Below are 15,309 nucleotides of genomic sequence, written 5' to 3'. Positions count from 1 at the left end.
GAGACAGTGGTGCGCTTGAACCGTGGTGTGGATTTTGGAGTCTTCACTTTTCCAGTTCAGTTCCAGGGCTGTAGTTGTTTTGGCCAAGTTACTCGCCCTCTGTAGGCCTAGCTTTTCTCGTCTGTAAGATGAAGATATCTGTGTGCCATTGAGGTTGTGTGGATTCTGTGATACACTTTGCACAATGTGCCTGGCATAAAGGATCCATGCAAAATGGTCAGTAAACTTGTCCCTGAGTCTTTTCTAAGGACACCCGGTGAATCTTACGGTTGAGGCAAAGCCAGAATCCCTAAACTCCTGATCTTTGGTAAAGAAAGGCCACCATGATGTGCTTTTGGGATTGTGAAAATTACAAATAATCAGACTGAGAACCCCTTTTCTGTCTGTGACAGGTGTGTTCCCTCGACTGAAGGGGTAATAAAGGAATATGAAATGATTTTAACTGAATGTCAGGTTGCCATTCATGCTGGATTGAGGGAGTATCATAGGAAGTCAAAAAGAGCAATTAGTTTAGAGTCGAGAGGTGGGATTTGGATTCCTATTCTGTACACTGCCAGCTAGGTTTGAATCCCATCTGACTCCCTACCAGCTGGGAGACCTCTTTACCTCTCCTTCCTCACCTGTGAAGTTGACCTAAGACCCACTTGGCCACCTTCTAGGGCTCATGGGGTCTTCGTGCAAGGCACTCTGCGTGTTAGGGTGTTTGATGGGTTGAGTTGAACTTGCTTGAGTTGAACAGGCCCTTGATATTATTCCTCCTTAAGCCTCAATAAGGGAGGAGCTTTATGATCTATAACCTCAGCTTAATGTCAGACTATTTGCCACCACCAGCTCCATCGGGTGGACACACTGACCAGGCTAATAACACAGAGGGAGTTGGTGGCAGTCGCCCCCTCACTGGGGCCAGCCTCACCTCGCAGCCAGGGAGATAACTTCCTCTTTGGGAGGATGTGAGGGGCCCTGGGAATGGTATCTCATTCCCAAAGCTGACTTCCTGTGAACATGGTTTGGACGCTTGACATTATCCACTTGGCCATGTGTTATATTGGAAATAGCACTGGTCTAGGAAACAGCTTCACATTCAGATTTCCTGCTTTTTCCCTCCCTCCTTCCCTTTTCCCCCCTCCCTTTTTTCCTTCTCTTCTTCCTTACCACCCTGACAACATCCATTACCAAAAGCAGTAACCTCTTTCTTGTTTTCATCCTCTTTGAAATATTTGTAGCCTTTGACGCCATTTTCCCCCTAGAATTCTCTTTTTCCTTAGTATTTTATGAATTACGTGGCTCTTACCTATTAAAATCCTGACGATTGGGGTTTTCTTCCTTTTTCTATTACTACTCCTTCTCAAAAACCAGAGTCTGCTTTACCACCTTCTTCTCTTTCATTCACATTTATGCCCTAATTCGGTTGATCATTCATTCATGCAACTCATATTTATTGAGCATCCATTCAGTGGCAGCCACACGGAGGGATGCAGTACGGAAAACAACACACGTGGTGCCTTGACTCACATGTCCTATGGTGTAGGAGGTAGTTGCTGTTTGGCCATGTCTATGCAGGAGCAGGGAAGTGGGCGTGTGTCAGGAGCACCTAGGAGATACACTGAAGTCATTCTTGGGCATGGTGGGGAGAGGGGGAGCAGGGCCAAGGAGGGGCTCCTGGAGGGGGACAGACATATGGAAAAGGCTTTAGATGCATTCTGTTTGATCCAATGGAGGTTGACTGTAACTCCAGCTGTAAGTAGCCAGTAGTCAGATCTCAGGGCAATGTGAGCGCTCAGAAAACAGAATTCAGTATTTGGGAATATGGTGGACAACCTGCTAATAGGTAAGTTTATAAGATAAGTGACATCTTAAAAAGGCTATGAGGAGGATAGCTCCAGGTTAGATTGGTGATTGGAATAAATGCCCTTTTCTTTATTCATTATTTCCCTTGTATCTTTCACTCATTCCATCCATTTATTCATTTCCACACCATTTCACTCTTTACTTCCTGCTAGGTTCCTTTTATTCATCTGGTTCTCATTCTCATTTTGACATGTGGACGGAGAGATCAAAGGCTTTGCCTGGGCTGTCAGTGATAAAAGTGGGCCCTGCCCTACCACGCCTGCACTCCATCCAGGAGGCAGGGACCAGCTTGGCTCCGTCGGCCAGCGTTTGGGTCACCCGTTCTCGCCAAGACCTTCCTGAAGGGCGTTCCTTCTTCAAAAAAGAAAATAGAAGCTCCTTAAAAGGGAAAACTAACCCCCTCAGAAGTCTTCATCTGTTGTGATCAGCACAGCAAAGGCTTCTCTGCCCAGCTGGAGGCCGTAGGAGGCTTCCGAGGGGACATCCAGGAGCCTGGGAAGAAGGGGTGCAAAACACCCTTCTATTTTGGGCCTAGGAAGCCGAGGATTTATGGCTCTCCCCGAGACAGCCTGGAGACAGAAGTCTGGGGCAAGCCTGGGTGCCTTGTTGGCGACACCCTGGGGCTGGTGGAGGGAAGGGGTTAGATAGGACCCAGGCTGCACCTTGAACTGCTATAAATTTAATGGGCCAGTTCTGACCCGCTGGCCGGGAAGCAGGCTCCAGCCAGGCCTGGGGGCTGCGGAAGGCTTTTGCTCAGGAGCACCCCTGAGCCAGCCGCCCCTCGGCGCCCAGGCTGAGCGTTGACCCCGACTTAATGAGACCACGACGTGGGTGTCCAGGGCCAGCTCTCCCTCGGGCTGCTTCCCTTGGAGCCAAATCAATATTTATTAATGATCCGCACCCCGCCCCCACCCCGGATGTCTCTTTCTTCACAGAGGGCCTCTGTTGCACCAGCCTGCCCAAGCCATTCATTAACTGCGGAGCCCCGCAGCCCGAGAGCCCGTGGAGGGGCTCACAGGGGCCAGCCCACCGCGGATGTATTTGCAAAGGTCATTAATGAGCTAATCTGATTTAACTTTTCAAAACAGAGGCCTGGGTCGCTGGGGTCAGTCTGGATTCCCGGCTTTGTGAGTGAGACTGCGTGGGAGGGGAAGGGCCTGTGAGTGTCACTGAAGAAGAGAAAGGAAATGTGAAGGTGTCTTTGAGGAACCGAGGACTTAGGTGTTAAATAGTTACCTCCCCTAAAGCCAGGGGGGCTCGGGATGGAAGGTGGTGAGGACCCGAGGCTGTCCTAGGGATTTTCTTCAAGCCCCTCTAAATTCCTGTGTTAGTTTGTCATCTCCTTCCCCTCTCCAGGCAGGAGAACAGAAATCTAAAGTCAAGGGCCGCTCACCTGCACCTTATTCTAAACCAGCCTAGCACAGCTCAGCGCACAAGTTCAGTGCACAAGCTACAGAGTTCGGATTCCCTCCCAGCCGGCGCTGTGATCTTGAACAAGTCGTTTCATCTCTCTGAGCCTCAGTTTGCTCATCAGTGAAGCGGAAATAATCGTGTCTACCCCGCTAGGGTTACTCTGAGAAGTAAAACAGACGATGGAGGTAAAGTGCCTAGTGCAGCATTTGATGTGTGGGAAGCTCACAAAAACTGTAACTTTAAAGGAAAAATAGGTAACTGTAACTTTGGGGCTGGGGAAATTAGAAGAGCCCAGGTGTCGAGGATGGAGACACAAGTATGAGCCCTGCCCCTGCCACCAGTGGCCTGCGGAACCTTACTTAACCAGACAAGTGTCCCTGGGACTTTTTTGTGAGAGGTTCAAGTGTAATGATGACACAGGTCTACCTACTGGGGGTCAGTGGCTTCTCATCCTAACCGAAGAGTAGGTGAGCGCTTGGCTGCCGCACCTGTTTCACAGATGAGAAGCCAGAAACTCAGGAATCAAGGAACTTTGTCTGTGGGAGGGATGGGTAGGAAAGCTGAAACTTGAACGCAGACCTACCGGCTTCCAGTCGGTTCTCTGCAGTCTCTTGCCTTTAGCACTTGCGGTCCGCACCCTGTTTTGCTTCCCAGCCGTGCTCAGCTGGGCCTCTTCCCCAGGCAGTGAGCCATGGCAGGACCTTGGTCCCCCCTGACCCCCCAACACCCAGAACTTGCCTCTCCTGGGTCTCATTTCCTTAAGCCCTGCTCGTCCCTGCTCCCCAGGCTGACAGCTGGTGAACTACTTCTCTTAATCGTCAAGTCCAGCCTGGGTCCTCTTTTCTACCACAGAGGCTGTACCCAAGGGCCTCCGGGAGACGACACCTTAACCTCACGTGAGGTCTGGGGAGGGGGTGGGGGAACCGATTCAAAGGTAGCACTGGGCTGCTGCCTGGAGAAAGTGTGTAGCAGGCCCATCCCCCCTTATTACCTGGCTTTCTCTAATGATAATAATGATCACGTTAGTGATAATAATACCAAATACTCATAATGTGAGTATCTGTGCCAAGCACTGTCCTAGTCCTGCCTTAGCTCATTTAATCCTCACACACTCGGAAGTACATACTCTTATTATAGCCGTTTTACAGATAGGAACCTGGGGAACAAAGGGGTTAAGTAATTTGCACAAAGTCTCAACGTCTCAAAGTAGCAGTGGTGAGATTTGGACCCAGGCAGTCTGGCTCCAGAGTCTGTGTGACTATAGCCACAAAGCTTTGCCACTTCTCTAGCCTGCTGTGTTCTGGGCCTTTTCTATATGATGATGGGGCCCAGAAGCCACTGAAGGCCCCTGGACTTGGGTGAGCACCCCATGGCCTCGCAGTGCCCCCTCCCCTGGGGGTCCCTGACAGTCTCCCTGACTAGGTCCTGGGGCTTGCTAAGCTGCTTCGACCTTTGCCTTCTCTTTGTCAAGACTTGAATCCTTTGAGTCTTTGCAGCCCTCTCAAGTTCTCTGATATTCTTTTCCACCAAGAGGTCTGAACGAAGCCATGTGGCCCAACTACAAAGTGTTTTCCCTTTGGAGGAGAGAAGAAAAAAAAAAAAGTCAGCCAAAGCTGAAAATGTGCTGCTCTGCTGCCCTCTGGCGTTCAGTTGGGAGCCGGCCAGCACACCCAGCTGTGAACCGAGGCGGGGACAACAAAGCTTCTCTCCGGAGTAAAGCCCTGTTTCTTGGGTGAGAGAAAGGGAAATGGTGGGGGCCATGCATTTTGGATGCTGAAGAAATGCAGTGGCTCTACTTCCAGAAACAAGCGAGGCCGACACATTAATTGACCGGAAGTATCAATATATTTTCATGTGCCCCCTGGCCAGCCTCAGCCCTCCATAGTTGGAATATGAAACCCAAAAGGGACTACAGTGGCTAGTGAATCCCCCAGCTCGAATTTTATACAGGGGGAAACTGAGGCCCAAGATCAGGAACCCTGGTAACATCAGAGCCAGATTGAAAAGGAGCTTCAAACTCCAGTCTCCCTTCTTTCCTCCTCTTCCCCTCCTCCTTTTTCTTCTTCACCATCATCATTAAACTTTTTCCCATCCTAATTGTAAACCCCGATTGAGCGCTTACTGTGTGCGCCAGTCACTCTGCTAAGATGTGTCCCATTTCCTATAGCATTTAATGTATGCAATGATGGCAATAATAGGGAATGACAGTTTTAATCCATTTCGTGGCTAAAGAAACTAAGGCTCTGAGCGATAAAAATACGCACTCAGTTACACAACAGAATAAGTGGTTGACTTCCTGGCCTTGCGGAAAGACTTTCTACTCTGCTCCCTGCACTATATTAACGGCAGAGTAAAAAGAAAAAAAAAAAAAAATCCCTGGAGCTTGCAGCTGAATAATACTAGTACAGACGTACCTCTTCTGTTGTGCTTTGCTTTACTGTGCTTCACAGATTCTGTGTTTCTTACAAATGGAAGGTTTGTGGCTGCCCTGTGTCAAGCAAGTCTATTGGTGCCATTTTCCCAACAGCACTGGCTCACTTCCTGTCTCTGCGTCCCAATTTGGTAGTTCGCATAATAGTTCAAACTTTTTCATGATCATATTTGTTATGGTGCTCTGAGATCAGTGACCTTTGCTATCACTGCTATGACTCATTGAAGGCTCAGATGACGCTTCGCATTTTTTAGCAATAACGTATTTTTTATTTAAGGTATGTACATTGTTTTTTCATACATAATACTATTGCACACTGAATAGACTACAGTATAATGTAAACATAACTCTTATATGTACTGGGAAACCACAAAATTCACGTGACTCACTTTATTGTGCTATTCTCTTTACTGCGGTGGTCTGGAGCCGGACCCACAATATTTCCAACATGAGTCTGTATTTACTATGTACCAGACACTGTTCTCAACAAATCACACATATTAACTCTTTTAAACTTATGTTGTTTCTATAAAGTATACTTTATTATCCCCACTTTACTTATGGGAAGACTGAGGCGCAAAGAGGAATAATATGTCCTGGATGCCACAGAGGGTAAATATAGAGACAGCATTCAAGCCTAGCCTGTGTGGCTCTGTTATCCAGGCCCTTAACCATGACCCGTCTGTGTCTCCCTGAGGCAAATAGGGAACCAGATCTGGGACAGATCTAGGAACAGACTCTGGCTATTACAGTCCCTTTGAGCCATGGCAAGGTCGTGTCATGTCTCTAGGACCCTCACCCTGGGGTCTGGAGCCACAGGATGTTATATAAAATAGTATCCCCATCTCCTTGCACTGCTTTGTTCTTCTTCAGGAGCTACCCGGCATTGTTATATATTTAAATTTATTTATTGTTTATTCCTTGTCACCCTCACTAGAATATAAGCACCACAGGCATGAAGACTCCTCTGTATTCACCTCTCAACGTCCAGTGCCTGGTAGTAGTGGATGCTCAGTACATAATCATGGAAACGCCTTTGGCAGGGCTAACGGCCACGCCGCCCCCCCCCAAGTCAGAAAGGGGTGCAGCAGGAAAGGGCTGGGGGCAGCTGTTATTGCCAGAGTTATGGATAATTTTTAGGCAAAAGAGAGACTATGAACGAGTGGGGATGGGCCGCCTTGGAAGTGAGGTAACAGGACGACAACATGCTAGAGAACCAGGAAGGGTCTTGGAGGAAATCCCGAGTCCTGGCTGACTGCAATAGGATGTCCTTCCTCAAGCCCTTCCAAACTCGGGTAGGGAATAGACCCCATTTTCAGTGCTGATAACAGAGGTCCATTGTGCAAGGGAAGGCACTGGATTCAAGGAGAAAGAGAAGCTTGAGGAGAATTCAGGTGACAAAGTGGGAAGTCAGGTCCCATGCTAAGTGAGCAGAACATGGCGCTGAGTCATCCCAGACTCCAAAGTCTAGCCTTTGGGACCGCAGAGGTCCTTGAAGAGACTTACCCTCCCTGTTCCTCAGCTTCCTCTTCTGTAAAATGGGGATAGTGATAACTCCTACCTCATGGGTCTGTTAGAATTGGGTGCGGTACGGTATGTAAGGTGTTTAGGACAGCGCCTAGCACGCAGCAAGAACTATATAAGCATTAGCTGGAATTACTACGTCTGTTCCCATTATTACTATCATAGGGAGCTCACCTTGAGAAGTGGGCTGGTTTTAGGGGCATGGAAGCCTTCAGGTGGGAAACTGTAAAGACAATCAGGCCGTCAGGCTCCAGCCCTCACAACCACTGTGCACCCCACCCCCATACCTGGCAGGACAGATTTTGCGGTCCAGACCTGAGACCACAGAGTCATCCAAGCCCGAGTTCCAATCCTGAATCCATTGTTTCCTAGCAGTGTGTGTATTTGGGTTTGTCACTTAACCTCTCTGTATCTCAGTTTTCTCATTTATAATATGGGGAGACCCACAGTACCCACCAATAGTACAAATACTAAGTAAAGTATTTAGAATGATACTCAGTGTTAGTTTTTATTACTAACATAGGAAGTAGAAAGCTTAGCATCTCAGATCTATGGAAACGAGGCTCTAAATGGACCGTTATTACCGCTATTCAGATAAGCATCTTCTTTTGGTGGAATGCAGCTGTTTCCCGGCTGATGCCGTTATTATAGACCATGGAAGACAGTTCCCCACTCTGGCCACTAGATGGCATGCATGTTCTTTCCTGCCCCACCGGAGCAGGGCCAGAATCAGAAATAACGTGCAAGAGATGGAAAGCTACCTTTTTGTGGGCCACTCGGCTGCACCCTTTGCCTGCATTCTCATTTACACCCCGCAACAATCCCCAGATTAAAGGAGATATTTCACCAAAAATGCTAAGCATAGAGTCTGGCACATGGTAAGGTCTCAAAAAATGTTTGGGATGCTTTCTATTGCTCTTGCTGCTATTCTCCGTTTTACGGAGTTGGGACTGAGACACAGAGGAGGTGAATAGGCAGCTGGGGCCTAGATTCGAAGCCAGACCTAACTGGCTGTAGGTTCAGCATCTTTTCCCCTAAACTTTCCTCCCTCCTTTCCCTCCATGCACCTAGAACTACAGGGCACTCCTGCCTGGTTCCTGACTGCTTGGAACTTACAGTTCAAAATGTCCTCGTCTGTTCATTCTTAGGATGGCTCCACTCCCAGTGTGTCTTCTTTCTTGAAGGTCACATCCATTTAGGAGCTACCACCTGGGCTTCGCCCTGGGGTCCCTCTGCAGGACCCAGTCACTGTGGGTCACACAACGCAGACCCCATCTTCTCTCCCGCTATGCTGCTGCTTCAGAACAAGCCCACAGATGTTTAGGTGCTGCAAGGCATCGTCAAACTGCCGGACTGCATCCATTCTATGTCACCAGTGGCTTTCAAATTGGCTTTGGCATCAAACGGTTTTGCTGGGGTCCCTGGGGGGCCCTTTTGGGAGGGAGACTCATGATAGGAAGATGGGGTCAAGAGAAGAGAGCTCACGGGCTCATCTGTGCTTACAGTAGAACAGCTCTGTTTTACCTAATTTATATTCCGGAATATGCCTGAAACACATATTACATGAAATATTCTGCTGCTACAGTAAACCTTCAAAAACCACTCCACTATGCTACGATAGGTGGAAAGGAGATGAATTTTGAGACAATTCAGAGAAAATTTCCAGGAAAGAGAGTATGTTTAGGAATGTGTTTTCAAATTAGTTTCCAAGGTGCTAAGTGAAATAAGTCAGACAGAAAAAAAAAATAGTTAAATACCACATGGTATCACATCTAGGTGGAATCTTCAAAAAGAAAAAAGGTAAACTCATAGAAACAGAGAGTAGATAACTGGTTGCCAGGGGCTTAAGGGTCGGGAAATAGGGAGAGGTTGGTAAAAGGGTACAAACTTTCAGCTATAAGATGACTAAGGTCTGAGGATCTAATGTAAAACATAATGACTATAGTCGATAACACTGTATTGCATCAATGAAATTTGCAAAGAGAGTAGAATCATCCCCCCACAAAAGATACATATGTGAGGTGATGCATGTGAATGGGGAGAATCCTTTCACCATGTATATGTCTATCAAATCCCCATGGTATATGCTTAAAATACCTTAAAGTTTTGTTGATTATACTTCAGTAAAGTTGAATAAGTAAATAAAATTAGTTTCCAAGGAAAATAAGATTTGACTTTTGGGGGTTATCTGGGACCCCACTTGCCACCACCATGGACTTTAATTGGAGCTGGTCCCAAGCTTCTGATCTCGGTGAGGCCTTTGGCCGTGTCCTGCCAATCTGCTGCTCAGGACTTTGCCCTTTCTGTGTTGCAGTGCCCTGGTTCCCAAGAACCATTCAAGAGCTCGACAGATTTGCCAATCAGATTCTCAGCTATGGAGCGGAACTGGATGCAGACCACCCCGTGAGTCCATGGCCCCTCTGATGAGATTCTATTAGTACCTCCCCTGCCGCACCAGACTCCTCGCCCTTCCTTTGGAGCAATGTGTCTTTGTTTGCTTGTACCACAAACATTTATTGAGTGCCTACTTAGACATCTTCAGCAACATCGTTATCATGGTTACTATTGTTGAAGCAAATACAGATTATTATCTACATCCAGAAACTATTGTTTATGTATCATATATGTATGTAAGTGATGTGTATACACACACACACACACATGTAAATTATCTTTATTTCTGACTTGGTCCAACTCCAGAGGTTTAAATCAAGCGTTTGGGAAACACTAAACTACTAACAACCCTGCCAGGTACAGTGGAGCTATAGGGAGTGGTGACACTGGAACTGGATTTCAAAGCCTGAGAACAAGATGCTAGTCCAATAAGGAACTGAGAGGTTTTATGAGCTGAGGGTACAGCATATGCAAAGGCTCGGCGTTCTGAAAGTATCCGGAATATTTGGGGAATGGCTGGCTGGCGTGTTAGGTGTGAACGTTTGAGAGTGTCAGATTATGAGCCTGGGTGGTGGGTTGTAGTCAGAATTTAAAAGATCTGATGTATCTGACAGAGAACTAGGACTGTGTCCCGTGTCCTTTAATATTTCTAAGTGAAGGACCGGGGTCAGGGACCTTAATCATTCCCCTTTTCTAGGGCGGAGGGTTCCAGGGAGGAGCAGCCAGTAGGTGAGAAATGCCACCATCACGTTGATGGTCTTTTATTCTCTGCCCAGGCAAATGGTCCCTCAATCTTTAAATGACATGGAAGCTGTTTTCCTTCACAAAAGCGATGGTTACTGTAACTTATTGGGAGCCTCTGCATTTCATCAGGACTCTGTTTTCTTCTTCCATTTATGTGGTCTTTACAGTTGAGCAGGTTGTGAACTTGCTCTTCACAAGGGCTCTTTTCAGTAAGCAAAACTGACGTTCCCATTTTACAGACAGATTCATTAAGGCCCAACATGAGTAAATAACTTTTCTAAGGTCCCATGCTGAACTTTGGATCCTTTGACTCTTACCTCAGTGCTCACGGTGCCTGAGGACAAACATTTAGCCAGTGGCAGAAATTCAGACCCCTTCACAGAGACAAAGAGCAAGCTATTTCGGGGGTAGGCTGGCCTTTTAAAATATGAACAGTTGTTGTTCCAATTCAAATCGTAAACCCCTTAGAATGGACTCGAAAGTACAGAAAAGCATGAGGAAGAGAATGAAGATCATCCATAATCTCTTTTTTTATCTTATTTATTTTTTATTTCTCTTTTTTCTCTTGGTACTATTCTGCATTTTTTTACACTGAGAAAGTGTTTTATAAACAGAAGCAAAGGTGAATTCCCCCCCGCTCCTAGGCTTCAGAACAGAAAAAACAAAAATCACCTATTACACTGTCCAAAAATAATCAATATTTTATTTCTTTATTTAGACAGACATGAATATATATGTGTTAAATGCAGTGCCATAACTTACTAACCAGCCCCCAACAGCAAGCTTGTAGGAGGTTTTCAGCCTTTCACTGTTATGATAATTTGGCAGTGAATCTTCCACCTGTGTGTGAACTCCCAGAGCTTCTTTGATTCTTACTTGTGAAGTTACTTAATCTAAGGATAGAAATTGGATTTCAGGCTCCTCACCTTTATTTTATTTATTTATTTATTTATTTATTATTGGAGTATAATTGCTTTACAATTGTGTCTTAGTTTCTGCTTTATAACAAAGTGAATCAATTATACATACACATATGTTCCCATATCTCCTCCCTCTTGCATCTCCCTCCCTCCCACCCTCCCTATCCCACCCCTCTAGGTGGTCACAAAGCACCGAGCTGATCTCCCTGTGCTATGCGGCTGCTTCCCACTAGCTATCTATTTTACGTTTGGTAGTGTATATATGTCCATGCCTCTCTCTCGCCTTGTCACAGCTCACCCTTCCCCCTCCCCATATCCTCAAGTCCATTCTCTAGTAGGTCTGTGTCTTTATTCCTGTCTTACCCCTAGGTTCTTCATGACATTTTTTTTTCTTAAATTCCATATATATGTGTTAGCATACGGTATTTGTCTTTCTCTTTCTGACTTACTTCACTCTGTATGACAGACTCTAGGTCTGTCCACCTCATTACAAATAGCTCAATTTCGTTTCTTTTTTATGGCTGAGTAATATTCCATTGTATATATGTGCCACATCTTCTTTATCCATTCATCCGATGATGGACACTTAGGTTGTTTCCATCTCCTGGCTATTGTAAATAGAGCTGCAATGAACATTGTGGTACCTGACTCTTTTTGAATTATGGTTTTCTCAGGGTATATGCCCAGTAGTGGGATTGCTGGGTCATATGGTAGTTCTATTTGTAGTTCTTTAAGGAACCTCCATACTGTTCTCCATAGTGGCTGTATCAATTTACATTCCCACCAACAGTGCAAGAGGGTTCCCTTTTCTCCACACCCTCTCCAGCATTTATTGTTTCTAGATTTTTTCATGATGGCCATTCTGACCGGTGTGAGATGATATCTCATTGTAGTTTTGATTTGCATTTCTCTAATGATTAATGGTGTTGAGCATTCTTTCATGTGTTTGTTGGAAGTCTGTATGTCTTCTTTGGAGAAATGTCTATTTAGGTCTTCTGCCCATTTTTGGATTGGGTTGTTTGTTTTTTTGTTATTGAACTGCATGAGCTGCTTGTAAATTTTGGAGATAAATCCTTTGTCAGTTGCTTCGTTTGCAAATATTTTCTCCCATTCTGAGGGCTGTCTTTTCGTCTTGTTTATGGTTTCCTTTGCTGTGCAAAAGCTTTTAAGTTTCATTAGGTCCCATTTGTTTATTTTTGTTTTTATTTCCATTTCTCTAGGAGGTGGGTCAAAAAGGATCTGGCTGTGATTTATGTCATAGAGTGTTCTGCCTATGTTTTCCTCTAAGAGTTTGACAGTTTCCTCTCCATGCAAAAACTAGAGGTAAAGTCAGGGCATTTGGATGCCGGTCCCATCTTCCTGGGTAGGATGCAACACAGTCCCATGGAGCCCTGGGGATGGCCAATGTCGTACAAGGAGAAGCTTTACATCTCCTTTGACGAGTCGGTGTCGGGCCTCTCTGCCCTGGGAGCAAAGCATCTCCAAAAATACTGTTTCTAAGAAAAGCTGGCCACCCTTGACCCCGTACCGGTATGGGCCTGTCGGGGTGTTTTCTCCTCTTCCCCAGCTGCCTCCTCCTTCCCTGTCTCACGTCCCATCTGTTGGCCACGTGCCTGGCTCACGTGGCACAGTGGGGGAAGAGGCCAGTCCTCAGATATGGCCTGTTCCCTCTCTTTATCCTCATGTCTCCTCAGAGGCAGTCAGGGCTGGGCTTAAAACTACCCTGGAATTCATTGTCTTTACAGATCCAGCCCATATCTTTGGGTCCCTGGCCTCTCCATGTCATGCATTTTATCATAAAACTATAATTTATGAGGTACACAGTCCCCCTGACGAGGAGGCCAGGCTCTCTCTGTTCCTTCCTGTGGCTTCTCATCAGATCCCGGGAACTCACGGGCCAATGCCAAGAGTAAACCCTCCAGGGTGCTTCCCTGCAGCCCCTGGGCCTCACAGGGCCTGGCCTCACCGTGAGGAGTGGCTGGGATGTCCTCCCCCGAAAGAACCCTCCGTTCCTTGTGGTCCCCTGGTGTTCAGGATGATCTCCCCCTGACCCCCTGCCCTGGCAGCATGGGCTGGCATTGGACCCAGCAACTCACTTCAGGGCCTCCAAAACAGCCACTTGGAGAAACGAGGCCAAGGGAGATTGTTCCTGAAATGCAGGGTAAAGGGCATTTACCTTTCAGCTCGCTAGTGAAGTGGGGCCGTGAAATGGGGTAGCTGACCTTCTTTCTTCTGCCAGCAGTCTCCCGCCTTCCCTCCTTCCCTTCTTCCTTCCACAAACATTTATTAAGCAAATGACATTCACAGCTAGCATTTCTTACGCGTGGACTGTATGTCAGGCACTGTGCTAAATGTTTTATCCACATTTTCAAAATTTAAACGTTATAACCATCCTGGGAGGATTGTATTTTCTCATTTTCAGAGGGGAAATCTCAGACGAAGAGGGCTGTGTGGCCTCACGTGTATGTGAACTGTGTCCCAAACCGCATAGAGGGAAGGGGGCTGAAATGATTCATAAGACATGGTTCCTGCCCTCCAGGGGCCTTCAGTCGTGGAGTAGAGCAGGGAGGGGTGCCCACTCTTCCCAAGGGATGCCGGAGGGGACTGGGATACAGCTTGGCAGGCGGAATTCAAGTGGGTCTGCGGGATTCCCATTTCTAAAACGGACTCTCCTTTCTCTGACCATCTCCCAGCCTCTGTGCTCCTGTTCATGTCATTTCCTTTCTCCGGGACACTCTTCCTTATCCTCTCACTTCTTTCCCTGCTGGCAAACCTCTCTTCATCTTTTAAGGCCCAACTCATATATCCAGGTTTCCGTAAAGCCTTCCCCCTACTTCTTTCCCCAGGCCAAGCTTTTCACACTGATGCTGCAGAACTCTGTGCGCTGTGTTTTATACTTTGAACACAGAGTATCAGATCAAACTAAATTCACTACCTCATAGGACTTCTACAAGGGTCATGAGCATGATTCTCAAATTGTAGTCTTTGAAAAGAAATTCATGATCAAAGGGAGAAGGCTGTATCCTAGAACCTCATTTTAAGAATTTACAAGTCCCATTATCTCATTAGAGGCTTTGGAAAATCCTGTAAAAATGAAACCCATTCAACCAATGCCCCTTAAATTTATTTACCCATGGAACCCCTTTTTCACGGAATACCATGCAGTATTATCTTAAGTGGTAAGTGTTCCATGAAACACAGCTTGGGTGACATTTGGTTAAATCATGACACACAAAGTACATGATTAAACACCAGGTTTAATGAGTCAGATAGCATACAGTATCAGTTCTAAGTTCACTATCAATTCTAAGGTTCAGTCCAGTTTGGGGACTGGAATGGTTAGGGAGGACTTTGGGAAAGAGGGAGGTCTGAGGTGAGCCCTCTAGTAACAAGGTCAATAGGGCCAACTGTTTATCGAACAACCCCCAAATCTCTATGGATTAACCCAATAAAAGTTCATTTCCAGTGTTGGTCAATAGGGAAATTGCTTCATGCAGTCTTGGCAGAGACCAAGTCTCCTTCCATCTAATGGCAGAACCCTCATCCGGGTCCTGGAAGCTGTCTCCATTCTCCCAGGCATGGGAGAAGAAAGTAAAAATTACGCCTGGGAGGTTTTTATGATCCAGGATTCAAGGTGACTCACTTACCTTCACTCGAATTCCACCGACTGCAGCTCAGTCACAGGGCTGCTACTTCCTGCAAAGGAGGCTGGGAACAGTGGTTTAGCAATGTTCTCTGAAAGTAAGGGGGCTCAGATCTTGGGGAGCACAAGGAGCCTCTGCCACACAGACCCAAACCCCAGAGCTCCCTCCTCCAGTTTCCCTGGCACCTGCACCTGTGTCTAAGCTGAAGATCTGCACAAGGGGAGGCTTTCTGGTGGAGAAAATATTAGCTAATACAACTGCTTTTCTGTGTCTCTTTCTACTTCTTGATCTAAATCTCTCAAACTGCTTTTCAATCTTTCAAGGCGTGGATATTGATTTTCCCTGCTCTCCAAAAAGAGCCTCGCTCATCCCCAAGAGCAGGGAAGTCTTT

General features: G+C 46.5%; 1 protein-coding gene across 1 annotated transcript in view; it reads left to right on the top strand.

The window, feature by feature from the left end:
* Window positions 1-15,309, top strand: part of PAH (phenylalanine hydroxylase) — a 68,693-nt gene that overhangs the window by 27,401 nt on the left and 25,983 nt on the right. The window contains exon 4 of the mRNA XM_022599827.3: window positions 9,531-9,619. Coding sequence (XP_022455535.2) covers window positions 9,531-9,619 — 89 coding nt within the window. The remainder of the gene's footprint in view (window positions 1-9,530; window positions 9,620-15,309) is intronic.

This window comes from Delphinapterus leucas, chromosome 11 (genome assembly GCF_059928025.1).
Source record: "Delphinapterus leucas isolate spDelLeu-1000000601 "Yukka" chromosome 11, BTC_Dleu_Yukka2, whole genome shotgun sequence".
NCBI classification, from domain to species: Eukaryota; Metazoa; Chordata; class Mammalia; order Artiodactyla; family Monodontidae; genus Delphinapterus; species Delphinapterus leucas.
Note: the sequence above shows the minus strand (reverse complement) of the source record. Positions and strands in the feature narration are given on the sequence as shown.